Source organism: Lissotriton vulgaris, chromosome 1_2, assembly GCF_964263255.1.
Source record: "Lissotriton vulgaris chromosome 1_2, aLisVul1.2, whole genome shotgun sequence".
In the NCBI taxonomy this organism is placed as follows: domain Eukaryota; kingdom Metazoa; phylum Chordata; class Amphibia; order Caudata; family Salamandridae; genus Lissotriton; species Lissotriton vulgaris.
Window position 1 is genome coordinate 3,564,965 of NC_141686.1, and position 17,662 is coordinate 3,582,626.

The 17,662-nt window shown below is 41.3% G+C and overlaps 1 protein-coding gene across 1 annotated transcript in view; it reads right to left on the minus strand.

The window, feature by feature from the left end:
• Window positions 1–449: 449 nt before the first annotated feature.
• The window catches only part of SHISAL1 (shisa like 1), a 618,079-nt gene continuing 600,866 nt past the window's right edge, over window positions 450–17,662 (minus strand). The window contains exon 5 of the mRNA XM_086952732.1: window positions 450–1,042. Within this exon, the coding sequence (XP_086808858.1) occupies window position 1,042 (1 nt within the window). The 3' untranslated portion in view covers window positions 450–1,041. The remainder of the gene's footprint in view (window positions 1,043–17,662) is intronic.

Genomic DNA, 17,662 nt, shown 5'->3' on the forward strand with positions numbered 1-17,662 from the left:
TCATGTGGAATGGAGGCGTACTCACATTTTATTAACTTTACCTGCGAGTAATAAATGCAATGTGTAGTGTAGATTATGCACGGGTAGTGTGTGGAATAGTCAACAATAGTCGTTATTTTGAAGTTACTAATTTTTACTTCACATTTTGTATTTTTTCTACTCAGATCTTACTTAATACTAGATTGGTCTGTGAAGTTTATCCCAATGCCTCAGAACTTGACAGATCCAATTCAAGTGCAAATTGGGTACTTAGATGGGAGTAGCAAGCGCATTCCTTAACATTTGTGAATGCTACAGAAGATACTACTATATGGGTGTAAATTAATTAGCATAATTTGCCATTTTCCAGTCATTTCAGACTCTCTCTCCAGGTGCAACCACTTAACAGTCCCAATTCTGTTATGATCTGCTAAATATTCACACACTTTCGCATGTCAATCTGTCAGCTATTTCTTTTGTCAATTATGCATGTATACATTGTCTTTTTTTTCTGGCTTAAGTGTACATTCTGCCAGGAAGAAGCTTAGCGAATGGGGACCCTAGAATTGGTACCGCCTCTGTGTGAGGGACAGCAGCCATGTGGCGACAGAAAACATACACAGGTAGGAAAAGTGCGACCCACTCTCTCATCAGAAAACACGGAAAACGTCATATTCATTACAGTGGCATAATTAGGCTCTTAACGACAATGCTCCGAAGGGGGAGGCAAAACAGGTGGTCCACCACAGCTTCATGCTCTGGCCAACAGCGTCTTGACCACCATCTTCCGCGGCGCGGCAGACAGTCGCCCGTCGTCCATGGCAGCAGCAGGCAAGACAGTGCATTTCCCACAGTCTGGAATGTAAAATATTGCTAACAAAGTCCATCCTTCCAGGGGACGTCAGACGCTCTATTGCGCCCAGCTGCTTGCTGTCACGTGGTGGAATGGAGACATTCCGCTACTGCGTCATCCTTCCCGCCGTGTCACTGCCTTCACGCTTTGCCGCGTCAAAGCTGCTCGCGGGGCGCAGCTCCCCCAACTCCAGGCACATTGTTTTGCATTCTGAAAAATACAAGTAGCCAAAATGAGGGTCATTTGCTTGACTGCATTTCAATATATCTTGATTTCATGATACGATCTTAATTGCACACAAGCAGTTGAAGGAATGCAATCGAAAACATTCATTTGGACACAAATAGCGGCACCGTAGACAGTATTATATTTTTCATAGCATCTTAGGACATTTAGCAATATGACTATCTCTTTCATAGTTGCCATAGAAACTATGGTGTTATACTGGATACCGTAAATCTTTCCAGCCTGTGCCTCTTTTGTAATGTTCTAGTAGTGATTTTTGTTAGTGTTTGCTTTGTATTACATTTTGCAACCATTTTGGACCCTCAGCTGGAATTGGTCAAATGTTATCGGGAAATTTACTTGTGTTTTGTTTCATGGCAACAGTCATAAAAGGATAAATCCCTAAAGAATAACATAGAAGAAGGAATATACGGTGTCCTGTCCTCCCACATTAGAGCTCTTTGCAACTGAGGGGACACAGCTAGAGGGGGCAATATCCTCCTAACTGGTATTTAGAGCCTGAAGGAGTCATGTGCACGGCTCACTGCTCGGAATGGAAAAATGTGCAGTATTTTTTTTAGTAATAAATAAACAAACACATAAATAGCGCACAGACCAAAGCATTTCTCAGGAGTCACAAGTCGTGCTGAAAATTGGAGTTGCTGAAAACAAATACTGCCTATAGCTGATTCCACCACATGCTCTCTTTTCCCACTACACTCTGATTCTCTTGTCCAGTTATCCCACTCTTACAGGTTTTTCGTCATCCGGTCTCCCTTTGTTACAGTTCTCATATCCCTCTCTCCTCTCTTTTCCACATTTGGTCTGAGGATGAAAAATTCGCCCCAGACACCAAAAATGGAGGCCGCTGCCTGCAACCACTCACACAAATGACGCACTTACTGATATGCATACTGAATGAGACAAGCTTGCGCCGCTCTTCAAACACTGATTGTATTTCTAGGGGCACTGGCAATGGGTCATGCAAGCAAATGTGGATTTAAAAAAGCAAGGCAAATTAAATGGCAACAATAGACCTCTTCTTTCTGTAGCCTCCTGTCACCACATAAATATATAGTATCATTAGAAACCCACGAATCCCACAGAGAAAGTGCCTGCTCTCCCTCGAAGTCCCTGAAGCTTGACTTGGTCATCGTTTATGGCTACATAGAGGGTGTCAAGACATGGGCCTGGGCTTGCTTGTACCTGGTCAGCCTGGAATGGTCATGTGACATTGCCTTAGAATGAACACTATTTCACACTTTCCTGTCTCTTTAGTGTGGCTCAGGGGTTAGAGGCGGCAGACCCGGAAGCTGAGATCGGCCCTGGACCAGGGTTCAATTCCCCGCCTCGACGGGTCTTGGGCTCAAAAATTCCACGGACTCAATAATTCTCGCTCCGGTGCCTACTCGACTCACGGGTTCACACTGCGACTCTGGGCAATAGCTTGCTTAATCTCCACAACGGCCCCTCGCGGCGGGATGCCTGGCTTTCACCTTTTGGATACCCTGCTGGCGTTTTCTCACAGGGGAATACCAGGACGGGTTCCCTAAGCAAGCACTTAGATACCTACCACGGTGGGTGATTTGCGCTATATAAATACATGTACATTTACATATATAAATACATGTACATTTCACATTCCCAGTTCCTTTACACCTCAATAATCCCCGAAAGTATAAGTATGTTTGAACACACACACACACATATATAAATGTATACACATGCATACATTTATCTACATATATATATATATATATATCAATCAACGCTCCGACAAGCTTGCCGTCAAAGAACATACATAGGTATATTAGTAAATTCTCTGGGAAACATTTTTTAAATCTAAATCTAACATTCTCAGTTGATTGATTTACTTTTTTTCAGGTGTTTTTCAGGTGTTGTATTGAATAGTTTAGAAGAAAATCACATTAATAATCCGCATTACAAGTTGGGTCCTGACTAATTACGCATTTTGCCAAAATGTGCACATTACCCTTCTGCAATGTGCAAGGATGGATCTGAAAATGGGAAACATATACAGTACAGTAAATGTGTCCCAACAAGTTTTTCCTGTTTCCATACCAGCAAACTCGTAATGACCGTTGACGGATGATTGGGGTGAAACTCCTGCCCTATATCGCCATGTACTGCCCCAGTACCTCCATCTCCCATTACTGGCTGACTTGCTATAGACAAGGCTATGAAAAGTTTCCTGCGAGGTTCCATCAGATGAAAACGTGTACCTGCCTAGTCTTATCCATTACAAGTAAAAGTCTATTACATGTAATAAAAGTAGGAACACCATATCTAGTATATGTTTAATGCCTTACAGAAGAGTGTTATAATCTAAATTTCTTAAAAAATCGGGTTCCGTGAGCTTGTCTCACTCTCGGGACTCGAATTATTCCTTATCTTTCATGATTACAATAGGACTATAGATTCCCTAGAACGGGCACCTACAAACATAAAGACACTGTCTGAGCTCTCTATTTCTGCTAACTCGCCCTTCTCGTGTATCATGCACCAATTCTGGATGTCTTTCTTTCTCTTTAGTGACACTTAAGCTACAAAATGCCCTGCCATAAATATTAACATTGTGGACGGACTTTGAATGTATTTTAAAATGTGTCAAGGAATATTTATTGCAAGCTGTGTTTCAATTTTTTACGTATGGTGGAAACATTCAGTTTACTTGTAATGTTTCACTTGTTCTATTATTGTAATGTTTATAAGAACCGAAATGTCTTAGCATGACAATATACACATGGAAATGAATAAAAACAAACCCACATAAATAAACTTTAATTCTTCTTGTCAATTTATTTTGCCACCAAATAGTTTTTTATCCCAACTCCCCATATTACAATCAATTAAAAATACATGCATAGGCCAAACAACAACAAAGTAAGAACATTTGCCTATCTTCCCCTGGAAATCTGGAAGCATTATGGCCACGTAAACCCAACCGAATCATAAGCACCCTAAGCTGAGACTTTTATGCTTTTAAAGACTGGAGCCCTGCTCCCTTCTGTTTTAAAAGAAGTACTGACTTTTAATATTTGTACGTTTTAAAATTGTGAGTTTTTATTAACTGAACAATAAACATACTAATACTACTACTGCTTAAAAATACATGCATAGGGGGGCATAACATACAGCACTGGTGAAATGTTATGATACAGCATATGAATGACATTAAAAATATTTAAAATCTGCCATGAGTGCAGTACTGGTGACAAGGTTCCACATAAACACCAAAACATGATAGGGGCCCTGTGGGCCCCCACAATATTAATTCCTAAAGCAACACTTCGCAAACTTTTTTTACCCACAACCCAATTTTTTGAAAAAAAACTTTCATGACCAACCTAGCTTTAATGGAGATGAGGTGGCAGCAATTTTATAGTGTAATAGTGGACATGCTTTCAAAATGTTGTGAATTAGCAAAATAACACACATCTCTGATATTTGTTTGTTTCCTCTTTAACAAAAATGTAAATATCACAAACTTGACCATGCCCTTCGATATGTCTTTATCAGACTGTAGCCAAGATATTGATCAGTCCATAAAAATGGCAGATAGTCACCTGCACTGGAGCTGGAACACTTATCAAAGTGAAGTGCTGGCATGTGTTCACTAAAATCACAAGGCAAATTCTAAAATCCCCTTTAGCAGCAGAGTTTTGGGGAGTGGAGGATAAGGTCTTGTATCTAATTTTGTTTTAAAACAAGGCCCAGTGGTGCATTTGGCTATACCTAGGATGAACTATATCCCATAGATACAGCGTTTTTTGTTTTGCTAATAACTTTGGCGTCGTTTGATTTCTGTACACAAACATTTTAACACTAGTGTACAACTTATTTCAGCTGCTGTCTGGAAAGTTTTGGGGTGATTCGTGAAGTGGGGCCGAGAAAAAGGGGGGTGTGGGGATCTCAAAGGGCTTTTTCCACAAGCAACTTCTATTGGGCTTTTGCATGGTTTAGAGACAGCTACGGCCTGAACTGCTGAATGTAATTACACAAAATTGGGCAGAAAGCTAGATCTTGCGCCACAGATTGTGCTTTTTGTGATTTGGGGTATATCTGTTCAGTATTTTGGGAGCTATTAAAGAAATACATTTATAGATATCTAGAGAGGTGGAGACTCTGCAGAGCCCGTTCCAAATGGGGAAAAGAAACCTCACCCACTCACACATCATACCTCCACCGGGGATGGCCTAAATCTTGTAAAGGATGGTGTTGGATGCATGTGAGGGTGTTGGTTGCAGGCCCTGCCGCCATCACCTGCCACCTAAGGCCGCACGCGGCAGTGGTTGTATTAACATACGGTTATTATATATAACTTTACATTAAAAAAACATAGAAATTCACTGAAATACACAATGGTTATAGAGCTGTAACTGTAAAGCTGACGTTTTACCCACAAAAAACTGTAGAAATTCAGCTGTTATAGTTATACTTATAGTTATGCTTATCTTAATAAACTATAACATGTGCCCTTAAGTAACTTGAAACCTCAAGATAGAGTTTCTTAAGATCAATATAAATATGAGTTAGTGAATTGCTATGGTTTGGTGTGGGTAAAACATCAACCTAACTATAACGTCCCTGTAACCTTTGTTTTTTGTGTGTGAATATATGGACACACACACACACACACACAGATATATATATATCCATACTAATATAATAAAGAGAGAGCCCAAACTTTGAGGCGGGTAATCTCAGGAACCACAGCACCAATCACAACACCCAATACAGCGTTGGAAAGGGCAGTTGCAGCAGAAGGACATAGGCTATGCAGACGCCCACCATATACATTTAAAAGGTAAAAGAACTGCGCCAGCAAAGTAGTCCCTTGTGGGCGTGTCAGCGTTGTGCTGTGGGCGTATGCTGGGGGCATGACAAACGCTGGGGGCGTGTGGTACGTTCCGCTCTTCATGTCATGTCTCATATTGTGTGCCTATCCCACCCTGCTCCCTTTAAATACCCCTGCACCCCATAATCATAACCCACCTTTACTCCTTAAAATACCCCAACACCCTTAAACACTAACCCAACCTAACCCTATAAATATACCCTGTGCCCCAAAACCCAAACCTATCCCTAAACCCTAAAAATACCCCTGTAGCCCCAAACCTAGCCCCTGAACCCTATAAATACCCCTGTACCTCAAAACCCAAACCTACCCCTGAACCCTTAAAATACCCCTGTACCCCAAAACCCCAAACTAGCCCTGAACCCTAAAAGTACCACTGTACCCCAAAACCCAAACCCACCCCATAACCCTAAAATACCCCTGTACCCCAAAACCCAAACCTAGCCCTGAACCCTTAAAATACCCCTGTATCCCAAAACCCAAACCTACCCCTGAACCCTAAAAATACCCATTTACTCCAAAACCCAAACCTAGCCCTGAACCCTAAAAAATAACCCTGTACCCCAAAACCCAAACCTACCCTTGAACCATAAAAATAACCCTGTACCCCAAAACCCAAACCTTGCACTGAACCCTTAAAATATCCCTGTACCCCAAAACCCAAACCTACCCCTGAACCCTAAAAATACCCCTATATCCCAAAGGCCAAACCTAGCCCTGAACCCTAAAAATACCCCTGTACCCCAAAACCCATACCTATCCCTAAACCCTAAAACTACCCCTGTACCCCATAGCCCAAAACTATATCTGAACCCTTGAAATACGCAAACACCCCAAAACATGTACCTCAGTACCCCAAAACATATACCCCTATACCCATACTTACCTTATTCAAACATTAAAAATAAACATGCTTTTACCATTCATGTATTTACAACGAATTTCGTTGTAAATGTATGCGTGGTAAAAGCATATAAAATGTAATGCCATGCGTTATAATGTCATTGCGGAGTCATGTTACTTTCGTAATGAAAGTATGCAGAGTGATGGTATGCGGAAAGAAAGTTGCGGAATAATGGGTGTTTACCCTCCCCTGGTAAGTACATTGGTGGCACGGTGGCCCACATCTTCAGCAACATACTCATATTTTTTCACCACCCATTTGAAAAATGCACATGTCTCTCTCATTGATGGCCAGCAGCGACATACACTTTTAGACACAACTCCTGCCACAAGTTCTAGAATTGCGAACTTTAGTGCTGGGGAGCTACGTTCGAATCTCGGCATCCGCTCAACATCCTGTGATTTCAGGCAAGTCGCTTTGTCTCCCGTGCCTACCACAAATTAATGTGTTCTTCTGTAATGTAATCTGTGCTCATGCCATGTTGTCGACTTCGCGCTATATAATATTGCAAGGAAAAATAAAGTAGGGAAACTCGAGTTCACACACTACCGAACGCACACTCTTAAGTGCATCAGCTGTGCACTGTGAATCGGAGCGTTTCACAGGTCTGTCACAGATAAGAAATGCTATCAAAACGAAATCCTACAAAACGATATACTACTGGCCGGAAGCAATTCATACCCGGACAACGTCGGGACGGGCTATATATAAAAACAAAAGGTTAAAGGGACGTTATAGTTTGGAGATAAAATTTAAAAAATCTTAGATATTCACTGAAAAAAACAAGGTTATAGGGACAATATAGTTAGGCTCAGATTTCACTCATGCAAAACCAGAAAATTTCAGCAGTTATATTTACCTGATCTAACTAGAACGTACGCCACCTCAATGCACTGCTTATACCCTCACATATTACATCACTCATGAAATGGTCAGTGACATCACTGATGACATAATTTGCACCTAATTACATTTACTGTATGGCTGGACATACAAAGGACCTGGATACATAATTTGCGTTTTGTGCACAAATCATAGTTGTATTGTTTTTGTGTCCTCTAATTAGAAGTACATATGGGTTCAATATGTACAGTGATTACTACAGATTGCTGTTCCTAGTGTGAATTCATTCTTTTTGCATGGCGCTAATCCCCATACAAGTGATAGACTTTGCCTCACACTGGGACATGGAGAGCCCAGGATGCTACTTACTGCCAATCCCACTGAAGTGCTGTAGGCAAATATGACACTGTTTGGGACATACCTGTCCCCCTTCCACAATTGGTCTGGGTCAGATACTACTTCCAAAGGTGCATCAACTTCTATACCTGTACTCTTCAGGTATGTGTGCAGTATTTGAGATGCCTAGCATGGGTGGATGAATAGAGAAGTTATACACATCTTCTAAGGTGCCCCTAACCAATCCAAGATGTGCCTGGAAAACAAAGAAAGATAAAGAATGTGTGGGGTTGTGATAGCAACCCCCTCTCACTGTGTGTCCGGCATTGTGTAGTGCAGATCCACATTGAAGCAGTGTGCACCAATGCTCTCAAGCCAGGCATGATTTAAATAATGAGGTATTAAATCAGTGTCTACGGGCCTGATTATAGGTCAGGAGGAGCAATATCCCTGGGTGGAATAGCACTCTGCCGGATCATGTGTCCCAGTGTTTCTGCCTCCACAATAATTAGATGTGTGAACATTAAGCCAACTTCTACCAGGTGGAAATGCCTCCTGATAAGATTGAATGAGTTTGGGAGGCAGTTCTTGAAAAGTGCAATTGGCCCCTGCCTTCCCAGCTCCCTAGCCAGCCCCATGCCTTCCCTGACCGCTAACACTTCCCAGCAACCTCCTACCCCACATCTGCATAGGCACCCACAGTCATATTTACCACATGCTTAGAGCAGGTAGTAAACAGGACACAAGCAATCAGATTTGACCCAGTAATTTCAAGTTCACATGGTTTATCCCCCATTGTTAGGAGAAAAAGTAATAATTGCTCAGTTATAGGGATACAATTACCCACCTGAATAAGTGATTCTAGATCTGGAAATTTTGAGTGCTAAGTATTGTGCAACTTGTAATAGGAGTCTACGCCCATTTGTTCTTCACTCTACACAGAGTTCTATCAGAAACCCTTTCGGTAGTGTACACTTTGCTTTCTCAAATTATCATTTAATTTTATTTTGGCAATTACACAGAATAATGTGGTACAAAAACAATAAGAATGTGTTAAAACAATAACATTGTTTGTTGGCTTTAAACAGACATAAAAATAAATGTATTGGTGCTTACACTTTTTTTCAGTCACTTAACGCCACTCAAATTGGAGGGACAATACATGAAGGTTGAAAGGTCATGCACAACAAGATGGACATTGTGCTCTTCAAACACTCATCCCCAGTCAAGAGATCTGGATTAAATCCATTGTTCTTTTGTTCACCATGCCACCTCATTTTGGACCCAGCTAAATGCAAATCAGTTTTGACCATGCTCCCTATAGGAACATTCAAGCCCGACCTGCCAGACCAGGTCCTCTCTGAAACGGAAACAAGCATCTTGGGGATCACTTTCGGGGTTTCATCCCTCATCAGCCAGGCTAAGTTGAATCCAGTAGAACACTGAGCAAGGGACCCACATGTGGTTTGAGGATGCTTGTTTTCAGTCCAGGCAGTAGCTGGATTGTTAGTTCGGGTCAGAATGTTCCCGTGAGGAGCAGGGTCAAGACGAATTTATAAATGGCTGAGTTCAAACTGGGGTGGCATAGTGAGCAAAAGAATGATGAACTCAACCCAGATCTCTTGACTGTTGGTGAGTGTTTTAAAAGTTTCACCACTCTGTCCATCATCTTGTTGTGGTTGAAAAGTATGGACATTAAACACAAATCAAATTCATATATTTGTGGCAAATTAAAATTGTATTAAAGTGCATTCCTTTTCCATAAATCCATAAACTTGTTATTCAACTTCCAAAAATCGCTCTTTCAAGTGAAATGTGCATCAATGGTTGTGGATCATTTGGACAGTTATCTTGTTTCTGCAATCTAACAAAGCAAAAACAGGGCTCTTTAAGCAATCCAATAAACATTTGAAGAGCCAGACTTGACAATGTAAATGCAAAAGGGTAGTGGAAATGCAAGTACAAATGCAAATACCAACACAAATCCCGGAGGGCCGGAACCATCACTGATTATTAGGAAAATGACTTGTTATTCAAATTAGTTCCATTTGATTCATAGGTTGTACATTTTTTTCCTAACTTTCAAAACCCAATGGGCTAATACCACAACTTAATTTGCAGCCGTATTGTAATGTTTAAGACGTGTTAGGCATTATAAATGTAAGTAAAAGTCTCTCAATTAAAACATGAAAGTTACTGATCGGTCTCCGTCCTTTATATAGCGCCTGGTTACCAAAAGGCATCCCAGCGCTCACCAGGGAATGAAACTACAGAGTAATGCGGGGGTTAAGCAGAAAACAGAAAAGTTTTTAAAAGCTTGCGGAACCGAAGCAAACTAGCTTCCGAGCGAAGTTGTAGGGGAAGGGAGTTCCACAAAGGTTATGCATGGCTTTATTTGTAAATCTTTAATGAAGGTTACCCTTTTTGTTGCCCCCCTTCGACTCACTGGGACCACACGTCTGCTTAAGATATTCTTCATGGCTGACATGAGTTTTCTGATTTCATTACCGACCAAAGCGCAACTGAAACAGAGCCTGATGGCTCTCTATCAATGTTGTACAACATACCTTTTGCATCTTTCCTACCCCTGCTGTGCCCCGTACGCCCTCCAGCAGCTTTGACTCGCCCCACACTCCGAATCGAGGAATGTGTCATGCGTTCTTTTACCTTGTCCGGCCGCCTGAAGCCCCCTCGAGGGTGCAGATCCCTTTTAAAATAAAGAAATTAAAATATCAAGGATACAAATACCTATGCCCTCTTTCATCATTTAAGATGTAGATGGTGGTATTAGTTATATTATTCTTAGATATTGAGCTGCATACTCAACAAAAGTACCAGCAGCCCTTAAGGGAAGAAAGTAAATGCACTCAAAGATGATATATCTACAAAATGTTAATCAAAGTAATTGATCAGTTTTATTTTATTTGGCGAAATATCATCATCTGAATGAATGAAGCATGTTCCTCAGCTATGCAAATTCAATAGCTTACTATGCAAATATAATGAGAACAGAAATGAGCTGACGTAGATCACATTTTGCGCAACTCTACCATGAAGAAATTGCACTCTAAGTATTTTTATTCAAAATAGGCATTGGACTGATGAATAGCTGTAACTTCCTGTGAATGTTGTACAGAATCCGAACTAATGACAAGTGGAATTAATATGCACCTTAATGAACTTGTGATTGGATAGCTGTGTTCAAACTATGCCACTTGTCAACTCAAAGTTTAAAGAATTAGTTTTCAAATAAGAATTGACCAAAATAGGTATGAACATTTTAAAAGACAAATGATTTATCATTGTCACCTGGGAACGTAAAAACTAAATGCAGGAAAACATATGAGGGACAAGGAGTGAATGCTATCAGGAATACAGTGTGACGGGTATGCCCAGATGTGTGTCCCATGCTCATCGTGCCACTGGAATCAAGATTTACCTGGCTGGTGAGCCCTAATAAGGGCAAAACCAGTCCTGGGTTGCTTGTGTTCGAGTTCAGGAAGGGCTTATACTGGGAGTTTAGGCTGGACTGTAACCACAAGAGCAGGTTCAAGACGAATTCGCACATGGCTGGGTCCAAACTTAGGTGACATGATCGTCAAAAGACGATGCATTGGGATGCGGGCCGACCAATTGCAAGTAGGTGAGATTAATTCAAGCATTACACCCCTTGGTTTTGGTTTTTATTGCCGATAGATGGAGTTGGTGGCAATTGTGACAGAATGGGGGTTGGGAGCACATTGCCTCACAGTCCCAGCACAGTTTGCCCCTTTGCATCCTGGTAAATGCAGTACACAGTTCAAACTTACTTCAAAATTAGCTGGGGTTTTTCACCATAGTTGGTGCAGACATTGCTGTATACACATGAGACAGGGCTTTTAATTGCATTATGAAACAGTCAAAAGTTAGTGTGCCCAAACTGGTTACAGTATCAAAAAAGCTGGTGAATTTTCTGTGCACAGCTAATACTTCTAAGTATGTTCAGCCCACCGCATGCCAGAAGAAAAAATGTTGGTAATTCATTCTGTCAATGACTATCAAGATAACTGTGCACAAACTCTTGTCAACCCCTGGGTTTCACCAGGTCTACCTTCAATTAAACTTCCATTACGTTTTAGGTTAAAAAATGCAATAGAGCTAGTCAACAAAAACTTTTATATTTAGTACAGGCAATACAACTAATTTACAAAGAATTTACTTTTTGTTGATAAGGCTTTCCATTGACTCTAGGAAGGTGTGCAGGGTCAAAGTTTGAAATGATGAAGTGATACAGTATCATGCAAGTATGAACAATTTGAATAATAAGGGAATTTGGTTTTATCTGTAAATTCGAGCAGCTTTTGGGTGGAATAGAATGGATCCCAAGAAATAATGAAAATTGGGTGTGTTGGAAACAGTATGGGACTGCATATAAGTCACTTTAAAAAAAGAACATTTGTTGTACGAGAGAGGAAGAGGCAGGGGCATGTTGCATCCAAGACTTGGCACTTATTATTGCTCTGTCTTTTTGAGATATATGCAGGAAAGCAAAAAATGAATGAGCATCTCATGGATATTACCTCACAGGTTCCAGGTCTGGATATTAAGAAGGCGACCTCCTGCTGTGACATTTACAAAGCATTTTCTCTTTATTAAATAGGCCTTTACGTTGGCTGCTTTCAATAAAAAAGCAAATCAATCGTAGGGCCTCGGAAATGAAATGAACCAACTTATTCAGATTTCTCTACAGGGGATTGCAGGCAAAAGTGAAACAGCAGTCCTCTGATGCAAGCTTAAATGGGTTTATACTGCTTGTGAGAGAGAGCCGGGGATGATAACTTCCCATGCTTCCACAGCTCTTAATAAGCTTCGTTACTCAAAGAATTAGTCATTGTCAGTCCATCCCAGGGGCATAGCTAACCCTGGTGCAGCAGGTGCAGCGGCACTGGCCCAAGGCTGTGAGAGGCCCACTGGACCCTAGTAGAGGTTGTGATTTCATTCCCAACCAAGGGTGAGTGGTTCAATTTTCTATGTTTGTATTTGACCCTGGAACTCTTGCTACACTACCCCTCCGTAGAGACTTAAGGTATCAGAGATAACAGATTGCAATGATGGTCACTGCAGACAGAAAACTGATCTAAATGCACCTGATAAGAGCCAGCAGGCATTGACTTTTAATTCAACTGGTTTAAGTGAGCCAGAGCTAAAAAATACGTGTTTGTATATGCTTCCACAGTAAATTATCAAAATAACAGTAATGAATTTAAAGATCAAGGAGTGGCGGAAACATACATCGCAGTACCCTCCTAATGGAAAGACCCAAACACTTAATACAGGTGGCCAGCTTACAAAAGAGAGGGGCGAAAGCAGGTAATACGGGTCACCAGCAGTTGTAGCTACATCACCCCTGGCCTCTCTGGATACTGATGTAATCTTGAGATTGATACTTTTTTCAACTTGATTGCCAACCACCTGTATGCAACAGCATCATAAGGGGTCGCCAATGGGTGAGACCCTTTGTTCTTCTTTGCAAGCCTTTTATTTGCTTCTGCAGAGTTATTCACTTTACAGCTAAATATAGATTGCGCCATGCCTCTGTTTGTGATGTCATTCGAGGGCAAAAGGCATATAATGTCACTGTCCGAGATAATAACAAGAGATCAGAAAATTATGAAATCACTTCAGTTACATATGATCTAGATGAAATGGAGCCAATATTTTAATTACTGTTTACTTATATTGCGCATATAGGATTTTCCTATGCATTATAGGGTTCATGCACTTTTTTTAATTTTCACTTCCCTTGATCATGCAGTTTAGCCATCTGCTTTAGAATTGGACTGTTGCTTAAGAAGATAAATCATTCGCAATATTATTTTCGTGATCCAGCTGACTTTGTGCAGTGTAATTTGAAAGAGGCCATATAATGCAGCTTTGTGTAAATCTTTCGGCTAATTTGCTAGCTAATGCCTGTTATGGTAAAACACAAATAGATTTACAATGCGAACCTAATAGCCCCACATGTGCATTTCCGCAGAGTAATTATTTTTACATTAGGACCTTCATTTAAATTCACGTTAATCGCATGTTATTATCTCCCAGATATCAGTTTTCTATTTCCCAGATGCAACTGGTGCTGATATTTCCGCTTAGCTAACATAGAGCACAATTCATAAATAAAGCTTAACATTTTCCTCATTGTGTTTCGAAATACAGTTCTCTTAAATCTGGTTGGCTGGCGCCACAGTGATGGAAGCCTAAAGGGTGCTTGCCCCTCCGAGGAGATCTCCCTTGGGCCTCGGATCCACGTAGTCCTGCAGGGTGGGAAAAAGGAACATGAATCTCGGTGGGGCACTCGTGGACGAACTATGGTGATTATCTTTGGCGAGAACCCACTTCGTTTTTAAAAGTCAAGACATATGACAACGATATCGTTATTTATCTTTAATGCATGCACCATAACGTAGCGACTAAAAATAATTGTGTAAAAGCATTTGCATGGTCATTTATTAGTAATTGTTGGACATGGCCCATTTGCAGGGTTATACCCAAACGTTTTGCTTTCCTCCTACTACTTTGTACGACCTGTGTTTGTTGGTTTTAGGGCTCTGGGCACTTTACCAATGCTGACCAGTGCTAAAGTGTTAACGCTTCCTGTGTAAAATGTATTGGTGATTGGTTTATCCATGATTGGCATATTTGATTTACTAGTAAGTCCCTAGTAAAGTGCACCTGGTGTGCCCAGCGCCTGTAAATTAAATGATACTAGTGGGCCTACAGCACTGATTGTGCCACCATAACCCTGTAAATCTGTGCCCGTACTGCCACTACATTGTCTGAGTGCAGTTTTAAACTACCATTTCGATCTGGCAATTGCACACACTTCCCAAGCCCAAACCTTCCCTTTTACTACATGTAAGTCACCCCTAAGGTAGGCCCATGGGCAGGGTGCAGTGTATTTAAAAGGTAGGACATGTACTGGTGTGTTTTACATGCCCTGATAGTAAACTACTGGCAATTTAGTTTTTCACTATTGCAAGGCCTATTTCTCCCATAGAATTACATGAGGATTGCCTTCAAATATATTCTCACTTTTGATTCTTTCGCCCGCAATTTACTATATATATATTTATTTGCATATAGCCATGTCTGAACTGGGGTGGCATAGTGGGCTAAAGAACGGTGATGGAATAAACCCAGATCTTTTGACTGGGTGTGAGTGTTTGATTGATTCAGATGCTCCGTCCATCACCATCCCCTTTTGTACCACAATTTACTATGGGCTAAGCTATCTGAATGGGGTATCCCAAATCAATTGCTCGACATGATTAAATTACTATATACTAACACATGGGTCCATGGCCCCTTGTCCAGAAACCGATGCATCATCTCCCTGCCAGTAAGAAACTAACATATCACCTCTCTTTCCCAGCAGTAAGGTACCGCTCCATCACCTCCCCTGCCAGTAAGGAACTGACGCATCGCTCTGCTTTTCCAGCGCCTCACCTCCCCTGTGTCTTGCAACACCTATGACTTTTGACGCATCTAAGCTGCTTTGTGATTAAAAGAAGGCGTTTTTTGATTTCTATGGACTAAACTTGCTTGACCTTTTAAAAGTGACATTTTCACTTGGGCATGTTGGATTTTTGTCGCTTTGGTCTTGTTTTATTCAGATAAATATTTGATATTTTTCTGAACTGGTGTGGACTCTTCTTTATAGTATTTTCACTGTATTACTGTGTGTGTGAGTACAAATGCTTTATACATTGCCTCTGACATGAGTATGACTGCTCGTGCGCCAAGCTACCAAGGGGGTGTGCAGGTGTAATCTTAGCTGTGAGACTGCCTTATCCTGACTAGTTTGCGGGTCCCTACTTTGACAGAGTGCAAACCACAGCCAACTAGAGACCCCATTTCTAACAGTACTGTAAACAAAAAATAGATACTAGCATTTTAATAAGTGGCTAAAAACATGTTTTATTATATGCCCGTTTTTGGAACTCAACTTCAATCGCTGCATTCATTTACACTGACTTTCAGGGAAAACTATTGCAATTGCGTTGTTTCAGATCCAAATTAATGGGCAAAATCACTCACCACTCTATGAAATTTCACATGATCCTGGTCCTCTTTGCCAAACAGGGAAAACGTAGAGATATCATACAGCGATTATCACAAAAAATGTGACAACAGTGCTATCAAGCTGGTTATGAGAACATGGCAAGAAAAATATGTATACAATGAAAACACAACACGTGAACATCACACAGACCTATACAGAGATTATTGGTGATAAATCACTGGTCATAATCTGTGGCAAAAATGGTGACCCTCTCAACAGAGAAGTAATACCCTCTGCTTTATGTGATATATTTTGAGAGTGAGATACCAAGAGGTCTTGAAACTTCATTTAAGTACATTATGACTACAGCGACTAGAGGGATACCAAAGATTGAGAATGCTATCTGGAATGGAGAAGACTTCCTTTAACTATTATGGGGAGGGCCGCTATGTACAAAATGATTACACTTCCCCAGCTGCTATATGTGTTACAAAACACATATCGTAAGATTCCAGATATGATGTTCTGAAATGCTCTTGCTCCTCTGGGTCGGGCAAATCCACGTGTGGCACTCCAAATTCTATAGAGGAATCCATATAATGGGGGTTTGGCCCTCTCGGACATTAGGGCTTACTATAGAGCGTCTGACCTCATAGTTATTATTGACTGAATCCATGCACCAGGAGGTCAGAACGACATATCAGCTGGAAAGGTTACAGTTTTGTGAACGTACACACCTTCACTATATGTATGGGGGCAAGGGAAGTAGGCGCTTATTACAGGCGACCCAGAGATCCTTAGAGGCATGAAAAGGTCCGAACGACATATGCAGTGGGACCGGAGGTGTACCAGGGAGACCCCGCTTTGGGAAGGGAATAGGTTGACCGAGGTGGGGAAGCTAAGTGGCTTTAACAAAATGGGACCTGATAGGCATTTCTAAAATAGGGGATACCTTGGATAGGGGTGAGTTGGCCTCTTTTACCACACTCCAGGACAGGTACCAGCTACACAACACTCAGCCATATGCATATCTTCATCTGAAACACTTGTGGATTGCAGAAGGACTGGAGAGGGAGACACTGCCCGAATACGTCCTGTTAGAAAGTCGACTCCTGCAGGAGGAGATCCGGGCTAAAGCCGTCTCCACTACCTATACGACGTTACTTAACAATATGCCCGACAAACTAGGTCCACTCGGAACAAAATGAGAACCCACCACCAGGGTCCTGGAAGACATAGATTGGGAGGCCGCTCACATGCATCCACGGGAGGTGGCAATTAAACTGTGGTTACGTCTCATTCAATACAAAATCCTCCATCGCACCTACTTTGATAGAAAACGATTGCATAAAATAGGAAGGGCGGAAGGTCCAGAATGTGTTAGGTGCCATGTAGGAATTGGAACGTTCATACATACTCAGTGGGAATGTACAAGGATCCAGGTATACTGGGGAAAGATTGTGAGGGATCTTAATAGCATCCTTGAAGTCCAAACAGAATTAGAGCCAGGGTTTCTTCTCCTAAGAATCCCCACAGACATAGATATCCCGAGACGCAAACTTGGAGTTAGTGGTGGTCAAACAGGGCATAGCGAAATATTGG